The sequence below is a fragment of the Lipotes vexillifer genome, unplaced genomic scaffold (genome assembly GCF_000442215.2).
Source record: "Lipotes vexillifer unplaced genomic scaffold, Lipotes_vexillifer_v1.1 scaffold376, whole genome shotgun sequence".
Classification (NCBI taxonomy): domain Eukaryota; kingdom Metazoa; phylum Chordata; class Mammalia; order Artiodactyla; family Lipotidae; genus Lipotes; species Lipotes vexillifer.
The window spans coordinates 1,760,314-1,773,818 of NW_006785037.1; the positions used below are offsets into that span (position 1 = coordinate 1,760,314).

At 35.9% G+C, this 13,505-nt stretch overlaps 1 protein-coding gene across 2 annotated transcripts in view; it reads left to right on the forward strand.

The window, feature by feature from the left end:
* VPS13B (vacuolar protein sorting 13 homolog B) overlaps positions 1-13,505 on the forward strand; it is an 804,491-nt gene that overhangs the window by 430,885 nt on the left and 360,101 nt on the right. For both annotated transcript variants that reach the window (XM_007457167.1, XM_007457166.1), the window contains exon 30: positions 5,731-5,842. In XM_007457167.1, coding sequence (XP_007457229.1) covers positions 5,731-5,842 — 112 coding nt within the window. The remainder of the gene's footprint in view (positions 1-5,730; positions 5,843-13,505) is intronic.

The window sequence follows — 13,505 nt, forward strand, 5'->3', positions numbered from 1 at the left end:
AGGATCATACAGCATGATCAAGTGGGATTTATCCCAGGGAAGCAAGGATTCTTCAATATATGCAAATCACTCAATGTGATACACTATATTAACAGATTAAGGAATAAAAACCATATGATCATGTCAATAGATGCAGAAAAAGCTTTTGACAAAATTCAACACCCATTTATGATAAAAACTCTCCAGAAAATGGGCATAGAGGGTACCTCCCTCAACATAATAAAGGCCATATATGACAAATCCACAGCAAGCATCATACTCAATGGTGAAAAACTGAAAGCATTTCCACTAAGATCAGGAACAAGACAAGGATGTCCACTCTCACCACTGTTATTCACCATAGTTTTGGAAGTCCTAGCCATGGCAATCAGAGAAGAAAAAGACATAAAAGGAATCCAAATTGGAAAAGAAGAAGTAAAACTGTCTCTCTTTGCCAGTAACATGATACTATACATAGAAAATCCTAAAGATGCCACCAGAAAACTCCTAGAACTAATCAATGCATTTGGTAAGGTTGCCGGATACAAAATTAATGCACAGAAATCTCTGGCATTCCTATACACCAACAACAAAAAATCAGAAAGAGAAATTAAGGAAACACTTCCATTTACCACTGCAACAAAAAGAATAAAATACCTAGGAATAAACCTGCCTAAGGAGGTAAAAGACTTGTACTCAGAAAACTGTAGAAAACTGATGAAAGAAATTAATGATGACATAAACAGAGAAATATACCATGTTCTTGGATTGGAAGAATCAACATTGTGAAACTGACTCTACTCCCCAAAGCAATCTACAAATTCAGTGCAATCCCTATCAAACCACCAGTGGCATTCTTCACTGAATTAAAACGAAAAATCTTCCAATTCGTATGGAAACAGAAAAGACCCCGAATAGCCAAAGCAATTTTTTTTAACATCTTTATTGGAATATAATTGCCTTACAATGGTGTGTTAGTTTCTGCTTTATAACAGAGTGAATCAGCTATACATATACATATATCCCCATATCTCTTCCCTCTTGCATCTCCCTCCCTCCCATCCTCCCTATCCCACCCCTCTAGGTGGTCACAAAGCACCAACCTGATCTTCCTGTGCTATGCAGCTGCTTCCTACTAGTTATCAATTTTACATTTGGTAGTGTATATATGTCCATGCCACTTTCTTACTTTGTCCCAGCTTACCCTTCCCCCTCCCCATGTCCTCAAGTCCGCCAAAGCTATCTTGAGAAAGAAAAATGGAGTTGGAGGAATCATGCTCCCCGACTTCAAAGTATACCATAAAGCTACAGTAATCAAGACAGTATGGTGGGCTTCCCTGGTGGCGCAGTGGTTGAGAGCCCGCCTGCCGATGCAGGGGACGCGGGTTCGTGCCCCGGTCCGGGAGATCCCCCGTGCCGCGGAGCGGCTGGGCCCGTGAGCCATGGCCGCTGAGCCTGCGCGTCCGGAGCCTGTGCTCCGCAACGGGAGAGGCCACAGCAGTGAGAGGCCCGCGTACTGCAAAAAAAAAAAAAAAAGACAGTATGGGACTGGTACAAAAACAGAAATATAGATCAATGGTACAGGATAGAATGCCCAGAGATAAGCCCACGCACATATGGGCACCTAATTTACGACAAAGGAGGTAGGAACATACAATGGAGAAAAGACAGCCTCTTCGATAAGTGGTGCTGGGAAAACTGGACAGCTACATGTAAAAGATGAAATTAGAACAGTCCATAACAACAAACACAAAAATAAACTCAAAATGGATTAAAGACCTAAATGTAAGACCAGACAGTATAAAACTCTAGAGGAAAACATAGGCAGAGCACTCTATGACATAAATCACAGCAAGATCCTTTTTTGACCCACCTCCTAGAGAAATGGAAATAAAAATAAACAAATGGCACTTAATGAAACTTCAAAGTTTTTGCACAGCAAAGGAAACCATAAACAAGACAAAGAAACCACCTTCAGAATGGGAGAAAATGTTTGCAAAGGAAGCAACTGACAAAGGATTAATCTCCAGAATATACAAGCAGCTCAGGCTGCTCAATATCAATAAAACAAACAACCCAATCCAAAAATGGGCAGAAGCTCTAAATAGACATTTTTCCAAAGAAGGTATACAGATTGCCAACAAACACATGAAAGGATGCTCAACATCACTAATCCTTAGAGAAACACAAATCAAAACTACAGTGCGTAGTTGGTCACACTGGTCAGAATGGCCATCATCAAAAAATCAACAAACAGCAAATGCTGGAGAGGGTTTGGAGAAAAGGGAACTCTCTTGGACTGTTGGTGGGAATGTAAAGTGATACAACCACTATGGAAAACAGTATGGATGTTCCTTAAAAAACTAAAAATAGAACTACCATATGACCCAGCAGTCCCACTACTGGGCATATACCCTGAGCAAACCATAATTCAGAAAGAGTCATGTGCCACAATGTTCATTGCAGCACTATTTACAGTAGCCAGGACATGGAAGCAACCTAAATGTCCATCATTGGATGAATGGATAAAGAAGATGTGGCACATATATACAATGGAATATTAGCCATAAAAAGAAACGAAATTGAGTTATTTGTAGAGAGGTGGATAGACCTACAGTCTGTCATACAGAGTGAAGTAAGTCAGAAAGAGAAAAACAAATACCATATGCTAACACACATATATATATATGTGTATATATATATATATATATATATATATATATATAAAATCTAAAAAAAAGTGGTAGTGATGAACCTAGTTGCAGGATAGGAATAAAGAGGTAGACATGTAGAGAATGGACTTGATGACGGGGTGGGAGGGTGAAGCTGGGGCGAAGTGAGAGTAGCTTCAGCATATATACACTACCGAATGCAAAATAGTTGGCTGGTGGGAAGCAGCAGCAAAGCACAGGGAGATCAGCTCAGTGCTTTGCGATGACCTAGAGGGGTTGGATAGGGAGGATGGGAGGGAGGCTCGAGAGGGAGGGGATATGGGGACATGTGTATGCATATGGCTGATTCGCTTTGTTGTGCAACAGAAACTAACACGGTACTGTGAAGCAATTATATTCCAATAAAGTTCTTTTAAAAATATATATATATATATATATAGTTCAAGGTGGGGATAGATAAATTCATAAAGAGTAATTCACCAGTAAGATGTTGCGTTGCCTACCAACATTCATATTAGGTTGGAAGGCCCAGAGTTAATTATTAGGGCCTCTCATAGATAGCATGAATAGGCTTTGTCAGGGAGAGTTATTCCCTCCAGTTCTGGATGGACAGAAATAGAGGAGATCTGTGGTGCATGATGTTGGCTCAGGAGTCTTGCCTTTGACTGCAGTCTTAGCTGTGAGCTCTGACCAGGTGGACCACGTCTCTTGTCTGATCCTTGCCAAAGCAAGGACCCAGAAGTCTTGCCCACGTACACCTTCAGCCACTGCCTACAGCTACTACCACTCCCACCACAGTTCAGCTGTTTATACGAAATATGTATTAACCTATATGGAATCATCATCTTTCCCCTAATCTTCAACTGTTTCTGTTAATGGTACTGTTTGCTTGTATTGGTATGAAATTTGCAAACTTCAAATGTTTTTATGTTTTTATTAAAGAAAAAAAAAAGAATACCAAAATTAAAAAAAAAAAAGGGAAGCTTGTTTTTTTGCCAACTATAAAGTAACTAAAGAAATGACTCAAGGCACTTTCTTGCATAAATATCTATTTTTATTATTTTTTTTTATATTTCAAAGGTACATTTTGATAAGCTGAATACTTTCTGTAATAAAATTGATTGATTTAATTTAGTTTGTGGATGATCTGCATTAAGTGCTTTTTATCATTATTCTTATAACTTCATAGTTTAATATAGTGAGAATAGTTTTGGCTCTAACAGAAACAGAATTCTGTTCTTGGATCTGGCTTTGTATGTAACACTAAGTACGTCATTTTTCTTCCATATGTACCTCATTTACTGCAGTGTTTCTATTACATTTCAAACTATCATATGGTCGGTAGTATCTGTAGCCTAGAAGAACAGTTAGCAAGTACACTAATTGCACTTTTGTGGTGTGCTCTATTCTCCAGGCTTACTATTTATTGATTTAATTGAGGCCTTCTGCTTAATCAGAGGTTTTTACCCACATGGAACTATTTGATAAGCATGGCATAAAATGCAAGATCTATGAAATGTAAACAGTGTTCATAGTATAAGGACCTATAATCAAGCCAGACCTCTAGTCATTTGAAAATAGTACAACTGCATGAGAAGTAGTTTTCTATTTGATCTTTTCTGCTATGGACATTTAAAAATACCCTCTTTATTGTAGCATCCACATGCTAATATTTATTATGATAGCTTGTCTCTTTCTTCCCCTTTTGCTGTCCTTCCCCTTCCCCTGCCATTTTGCCTCTCCCTTTATGTACATCTTATTCTGGTTCTTTCTTTTCCTCGCTGAATATCTTTCTTCTTACTTTTCTTGATTTTCTTAATTCTGACTTTCTTTTTTAGACTAATCTAAGTCAGACCATACTGAGTGTTCTGCTGAAGCAGCTGGAAATAATCTCTTAGCTTTTGCATTCTTTGGCCACCACAGTTTGGGAAATATGGATTGTATGCCTTTGTAGGCATGTTCTGTTCAGGATATTCCTGAGGTCTTGCAGCCAGTCCTTTTCTGTTCCGTTTGTGGCAGATGGTTGTTCTTTGAGAAATTATGAATTTTAGTATATGTTTTCTTCACAACCCAAAAAGTTGTATATTGTTAACAATTTTAAACAGCTACTACAGTAGACTCATCTGTGGGGGAAGAGGGAGTAAAATTTAATATAAATTAATGGGGCCATCAAGAACATCTTTTCATTCCAAATAATTTTTAGAAAAAGACATTAAATTAGCCAGTGACTTATAGAAAAATTGTTGAGCTTTTTATCATGAGAACATGTGATAAAATTTTTTATTCAGTATAGAGAAAAGAATCAGAATTACTATACCTTTTTACCTTTTATTTTCTGAGAATACTTAGCTTTAGATCCCATTAGGAAGTAGAACTTTTACACAAGTGTGAAATTACTATTTCTCAAGTAATTCCACTATAGAAATTATTAAAATTAAAAAGTGCCTAGAATAGAAAGTTGAAGTGTCCTTACGTATTAATCAGTTACTGGGTTTTTTCTTTCTTTATCATTGCAGCCATTATTTTCTTCACCATTGCACCCATTAAGCTGACATGTTACAGCCTAACGTGTTATTATATGTTTGTATGTATGTGTGTGTGTGTGTGTGTGTGTGTGTGTGCGTTGTATTTAATTATTACTAATTGTGTAAATTCAAGTAACTTTGAGAATTTGTTACTGCCTTTCTGATATCCTTCAATATATTTGTAAACAACAATGCAGTGTTGAAACCTCAGGGCTGAAAATCACTTGGGAGAAAGATGTAGTATTATCAGATCATGAAATTAGATAAACATACTGCTTCAATATTACTTACATATAATTAATATCACATGTTTTCATGTTGAGTGGAGTTTTTTTTCATTGCCATTTTAATTGTCTATCCAGAGAACTACTTATTGGGATGTAAAGGAAATAGTTAAGAAAAGCATTAAGTATTTCTATTTTAAACAATTTTTCCTTGTTCTCATTTATGGTCTTATCTTAATTTGTCTCTATCCCATTATTCAGAAATTTTTCCTTAAAGATGAAGTTGCATACAGATCTACTGTATACCTCATTAATCTATTTCTTTTACAGTTAATCAGACAGCAAAAGAAGACACCATGGTTCTGAAGATTGGCTCTGTTGCTATGGCTCCCCAGGCTGACAATCCCCTTGGCAGATCTGTCCTCAGGAAAGATATTTACCAGTAAGTTTATTTTCTTATGTTCAATCTTGCAACAATTTCATACTGCAAAGAAGTACACTGATCAATAAACTTGCTCAGTGTGGCCTGTAGAAATACTTTTCATTCGGGATCTTTTGATATTTAAAACCAGGTTTTTCTGATTTTCTTCAGTTGTGGGTTTTTAAATTCATTCAGACAAATCAAGTATTTCTGTGAAGTGTTGATGAATAACAGAATATAAGTACCAAGTCACCATAAAACTGAAGAAGCGCAGTTTGGAAAATTTTAGCAGACTTTAAATTGGACCAAATTTCTAATTACAGGAGAAAATTAGGTTCTCTCTAGAACTACCATATCCTAATATAGTCATATTGTATCAAAATGAAGCATTTTCTTAACTATAAGCCATTATTTGAAATGTAGGACTGTGCGTGTCATATGGATCAAAGCTGTAAAGAAAAGCAAACTTCTAAGGAGAAATTTCACAGTAAACACTTTCTGTGAAAATGCCATGCTCTGGATTTTGTCACTGACTATTTGCAAACCACACCAAGCATATATGGACAACTACACTGGTGAACACATGTAATCAACATGATAAAAATAATATATCATTCGTACTGAAGTTGGCCCTGCTGCCAGACATAAAAGTACAGTTGCAAATAATGCCATGTGAGAAAAGTCACAGAAATACAGATGAACAAGTGTCTTATTTTTCCTGCTGGTCTGTTTTTCAGATGTTGTAGTCTCTCATTCTTATCAGAAATAAATTTCTACTGTTCTCCAATAAATGTTACTGCTCAGAAAGATTCTGATTTTTGTAATACATTTACCACCTAGAGGGTGACAGCTATTTTTACTCTAAGTGGACCTAGGTATTTTGTTTTCTCAATTTTTTCTGTTATTTGTGTTGACATTTTTTGCGTTTGAATTGTATATCTTGCTTGCTTTCTTGTATTACTTTTTTTGGTAGCTTATAGTATCCATCCCTTAAATAAGTTTTTATTTTGCTAACTTACATAAAATTTAAGGATGTCAAAACTGAAGTAGGCCTTAGGAATCATCTAATCCAACTTCCTTATTTTATAGATCAGGAAACTGAGGAGTCAGAAGAATAATTGTCTCTAGTCAAGTAATGACAGAGCCAAGATCACAACTCATATTTTGACTTCCTCAGTATCTAGGGAAAGGATTACAGCAGAATCCTTTCTGGGTGAAAACAATTTAATTTTCTAACATTTGGAAATTCTTTTAGGTATATTTATCTTTTCTTTTCCACTTCAGAGCTAAGTAGTCCTCAAAGAGTTTCCTACTTTCCTTTTGGTGAAAGAAATATGTTTCATATTAAAAGACCCTATCACCATCAATAAAGTGAACCACTAAGGTGCTTCCTCTCCTGCTCTACCCTTTCCCCTTTCTGGCTCTTCAGCAGTCATTTGTGGAGATGTGGCTCTCCTATGCCCCCTTCATTGCTTCCTCCCCTTTGTCCTTCTTGAACTTTTTTTCCCTCAGTCTCTCTTCTTATTCACTTCTCTATATTTTTACAGACCTTCCTTATTTTTCCTTCCCTTTCTGTATCTTTCTTCATTCTTTACCTTTTCCCTTTTCATATTTTTTCTTTCTTTACTTTCTACCTTCTTTGCCTGTATCTCATTTCATTCCATTTCACTATTTTAATAGCTTGACTTATTTTATAGAATATAGAAATATAATGCCAAAAAATAAAGTCTAAAAATGTACATTATCTCTTTAGATCTTTAGTGCCTCACATCCTGCCTCACACAAAATACATATAAATATGTACACAAAAAGTACATAATAGCTATTTTATGTTTACAGAATAAATGCCCTTACTTTCTTTTTCTAATTGATAAAACCGTGTTTTTATGTGTTTTTCCAAAAGCATATACTTATCTAATGGCAGAGCATTTCAGAATCTATTTCTTTAGAATTCTCTTCAGTTATTTTAAAATTCATATTTCTATCGTTTAGTCCCTCCCCCTGATTATGTGATTTAGTAATGTCATTCTCCTGCTCCCTTTCCATATGTTTTTACTTCCTCTTTCTTTTAATCTGCCTTTTGTGTTTCTTCTTTCTGTCTTGTTTTTTCTAACTTCCTCAGTGTGATAAATGGCATCTATAAAAATCCCACAGCTAATATAGTTCATAGTCAGAGACTGGGTGCTTTCCCCTTAAGATCAGGAGCAGGACAAGATATCTGCTCTCACCACTTCTACTTAGCATTGTATTAGAGGTTCTAACCAGGGCAGTTGGGCAAGAAAATGAAATAAAAGGTACCCAGGTGGTAAGGAAGAAATAAAACTGTGTCTTTTTGCAGATGACATGACCTTGTATATAGAAAATCCTAAGGTATCCTCTGGAAAACTTTTGGGTCAATAAACTAGTACAGCAGGTTGCAGGATAAAAAATCAATATATAGTTAACCCTTGAGCAACACAGGTTTGAACTGCATGGGTCCACTTATATGTGGATTTTTTTCAATAGTAAATACTACACAGCCCATGGTTGGTTGAATCCGTGGATACATAACCATGGATATTGAGGGCTGACTCTAAGGGACTTGAGTATCTATGGATTTTGGTATTTCCAGTAGGTCCTGGACCATTCCCTCACAGATATCACGGAACGACTGTGTAAATATCCGTTCACAATAATAATAAGCAATGAACTCTTTAAAAGTGAAATTAAGAAAGCAATTCCATTTATAATAGCATCAAAAAGAATTAAATACTTACAAATAAATTTACCAAAATAAATATAAAACTTACACTCTAAAAACTATAAAACATTGTTGAAAGAAATTAAAGAAGATCTAAATACACGGGAATTATATCCCAATTACATAGATCAGAAGACTTAGTATTGTTAGATGTCAGTACTCCTCAAAATGATCTGCAGATTCAACATAATCCACATCAAAATTCCAGCTAGCTTCTTTGTAGAAATTGTCAAAGTTTCTATATGGAAAATTATTCGTATGGAATTTCAAGGAACCCAGAATAGCTAAAACAATCTTGGAAAAGAACAAAGTTGGAGGGTTCACACTTCCAGATTTCAAAATTTATGACAAAACAACAATAATCAAGCTAGTGGAGTACTGATATGAAGGTAGACATACAGATCAATAATAGAATTGAAAGTCCAGAAATAAACCATAACATTTACTATCAATTGGTTTTTAATAAAGGAGCCAAGACAACCCAATGGTAAAGAATAGTTTTTCAACAAATGGTACTCAGAAATCTGTATATCCACATGAAATTGGATGCTTACCTGACATTATATACAAAAATTAAGTCAAATGGATCAGAGATGTACAATTAAGAGCTAAAATTCTGAAACTTATAGAAGGAAGCATAGGAGTAAATCTTTGTGACCTCCTATTAGATAATGGTTTCTTAGAAATGACACCAAAGGCATGGGGGACAAAAGAAAAAATAGATTAAATGAACTGTATCAATATTATAAACTTTTGTGCTGCAAAGGACTCTATGAAGAAAGTGACAATCCACAGAATGGGAGAAAAAATTTAAAAATCACCTATCTGATAAGAGATTTATATCCGGAATAGGTAAAAAAACTCTTACAACTCAGTAACTGATGGACAACCAGTTAAAAAAATGTACAAAGGATTTGGATATATATGCAAAGAAGATATAAAAATGGCTAATAAGTGCATGTAAAGGTGTTCAACCCCATTAGTCATTAGGGAAATACAAGTCAAAACGACACCCACTAGCATGGTTATAATATAAAAGGCAACACATGTGGAGAAATTGGAACCCTCATACAGTTCTAGTGGGAATGTAAAATGGTGCATCTACTGTGGAAAACGGGCAGTTTCTCATAAGGTTAAACATAGAGTTACCATATGATGCAGGAATTTAACTCCTAGGTATGTACACAAAAGAATTGAAACATATATCCATACAAAAGCAAGCACACCAATGTTCATAGCAGCACTATTCATAATATCCAAAAAGTCAAAACTACACAAAGGTTTATCAACTGATGAATGGTTAAGCATAACGTGTTATGCCCATAAAATAGAAAATTATTCTGCCGTAGAAAGGGATGAAGTATATGCTACAATGTGGATTGATGTTAGAAAAATGCAAAGTGAAAGAAGCCAAACACAAAGAGCCACATATTATATGATTCCAGTTCTATGAAATTTCCAGAGTAGACAAATACATACAGACAGAAAGTAGAATAGTGTTAGCTAGGAAGGGAAAATAGAATGACTGCTAATGGGTATAGGATTTCTTCTGGGGGGTGATAAAATTGTTCTAGTATCAGATAGTAGTGAGGTACAATGAATGATATATAATGAGTAAAATGAGAGTATACAAAATAAAACACTGAATTGTATACCTCAAAAGGATAAACTTTATGGGATATCAGTTATATCTCAACAAAACTGATTTAAGAAAAAAATATTAATTGATGTCACAAAAAGGTCCAGAGGAATTAAATTTCAGAGAGAAAAATACCCTTTCTAGGTAAGTGGACAGTGGGTACTCTTTTTTTTTTTTTTAACATCTTTATTGGAGTATAATTGCTTTACAAAGGTGTGTTAGTTTCTGCTTTATAACAAAGTGAATCAGCTATACATATACATATATCCCCATATCTCCTCCCTCTTGCGTCTCCCTCCCACCCTCCCTATCCCACCCCTCTAGGTGGTCACAAAGCACCTAGCTGATCTCCCTGTGCTATGTGGCTGCTTCCCACTAGCTATCTATTTTACATTTGACACTGGGTACTGTTCTCAGCTCTGGAACTTTTTGCTTCGTCTGGCTATAAGCAGAGAGATTTTGTTGTGGGAAGTAGAAATCAAGGGACATTTATCAGTCACATTGGCTAGAGTGACATATTGGAATCTGGAGCAGCCTCAAACATACAGTCAGTCCTCCGCAGTGCTTTTTTCTGTGTATCAAGTGTGGAAGGGAGCTGGCAAGAAGAAACTGAGTTTCTCAAAGTTTCACATTCCTTAAAAGACAAAGCCATGCTAGAGGTGCACTGTTCAGTACAGTAGCCACTGACTACATGTGACTGTTCTGCTTTTGAAATGTGGTAATCCTAATTGAGATATTCTGTAAGTATTAAAGATACTGAAGATTTTGAAGAATTAAGAAGAAAACAAAATATCTCAATAATCTTTATATCGATTATATATTGCAGTGACCATATTTTAGATATATTGAGTTAAATATATTATTGCAGCTGTTTTCCACTTTTTTTTTAATCCTTTTATCAGTGTAACTGCCAGCAAATTTTCATTTACATAGGTGGCTCCCAATTGTGGTTTGCATTATATTTCTATTGAACAGTGCAACATTGTAGGGAAAGGCCTGCAACAAACACAGGACGTCTCACCCTTGAGACCTTTGAAACCAAAGGTGAATTGGGTTTAGTTAGACTTGCAAGCCAACCCCAACCTAGTTCAGTTCACAACTGGATGGAAATGACCACCCTTTATCCGTGCTGCCTGGCGAGAATAGATGTGCCTTCTCTGGGAGAAAATAACCTTGACTTCTGTTTCTGTAGCCTTTTTATACATGGTGTCTGATACATGATAAAAAAGAAAAAAGATATCCAAAAAGCAGGAAGATTTGACTCATTATCAGGAGAAAATTTAGCTAGTAGAAAAGACCCACAGATGACTGAGATTTGAAATTAGTAGACAGGAGTTTGAAATAATTGTTATTAATACTGTAAAGAAAAATGTTGAAAAAATGGAGGATTTCATAGAAATAAGCTCTATTTAAATTAGATCCTAAAACTGAATAATACAGTATCTGAAATTAAGGACTCATTGGATAGCCATAACTGCAGATGGACAAAGCAAAATATAGGATTAGTGAACTTAAGAGATAGCTTCAGAGAAATTATCCAAACTGAAGCACAAAGAGGGAAGAAAAATATTAGAAAAGGAAAAAGGAACAAGAAAGAGAACAGATGGAAAACATGTGGGGCACTGTCAAATGGTCTAATGTGTAATGAGAGTACAAGAAGTAGAAGAAAGATTGAATGGAATAAAACGAGTAATTAAAGAGATAGACCTTGAGACTTGTCTAAATTTATCAAGGTCATTAACTAGCAGACTCAAGAAGCCTATCCTCAATCCAAGCAAGATAAGTGCAAAGAAAACTACACCTAGGTACATGTTCAAATGATTGAAAATCAAAGATAGACAATAAAAGAGACTGCTCCCTGATGGGCTGAGGCAGGATGTTGAGCAAAGAGAGAGAAAGAGAGCAACGGCATCTGCATCCCCCAACACAGGTTTCAAGGCCTAAGACAGATCTTAGGAGAGATGAGATGCTTTTATCTTTTCTGAAGTTTGAGAAAAATCTTAAATGCAGCCAGTTAAGAAAAAAAGACGTATTACCTTTGAAGGAAAACAGGAAGACCAAAATAACTGAAGATCTTAAATTTGAAGATGAGAAAACTCCTAGTTGATGTGCGGCCATTCTTCAGATACTTGGCTTATCATGTGTCATTCCTTCTGAAGCTAAGAATAGACCTAGGACCATTAAATTTGTGGATATTATAATGACATTAATTGCAGCTCAGTGAAATAAAAGTCTTTCAGATTATAAAAGTCTAATCATAAATGGGACTTTGTTCATTAGTCATTATTTGACAAATGTTTATTGGGAGCCTGCTGTGCATCAGGCACTGTTCTAGATATTGAGTATAGATCAATGAACAAGACAAAGAAAAATCCCTGGTCTTAAATTTAATGGAGGAGAGAGACATTTATAAATAAATAAATTAAATAAATAAATAATCTGGTATATTAGACTATAAGAAATGCTGTGGACGCAATACAGCAGGGAGGAAGATAGAAGATGGGAAGCTAGAGGTGGACAGCATAGCCCTAATCAGAGGACATCTCACCAAGAGAGCACAGGATCCTGAAGCAGGAGTGTCCCCAAGAAGCCAATGGCAGCAGAAACAGTGTGTGCCCAGGGAAAGTAGTAGGCTGTGAGGTGAGAGACACTATGGAGGAACCTCATAGGCCATTGTGAGGACTTTGGCTGTTATTTTGAGTGAGATGTAGTTGTGGGGAAAATAATTTACACATGCCCAGTTTTGAAATACTGCTTCTGTTGTTTACTAAATATCTATCTACAGAAGGAAGTGAAGGGCTCACCAGCAGGGACTAAAGATAGACAAAGATAGAAAAGGGGTGAAATATATATTTAAAAACAAAGGAAGTCACAGTTCAAAAGAGCCAATGGGAGTTTGATATTGATCTCTAAAGGTTAAGGATTATTTCTATTATTTGTGTCAACTGAATGTGTGATATGAAGTTTTTTTTATTATTAAGGGGTTGATTTCTTCATCAAATGAGAAACTCTAGGAGGGTTTGAGCAGAGAAGTGGCATGATTCAATTTATATTTAAACACATAATTCAGGCCAATATGTGAAGAATAGACTGTAGGCAGGGAAGGGCAAGGGCTTGTGACTACTGCGATAATCTTGGCAGGAGATGATGGTGGTTTGGCCCACGGTTGTGGCTGTGGAGGTGGTGAGAAGTGGTCAGATCTTGGAGATGTTTTAGAGGTAGAGCCAAGAGAATTTGCAGATGGATTGCACCTGGGGTTTGAGACAAAGGAGATAAGGATAATTCAGTTGTATGGCATAAGCAAC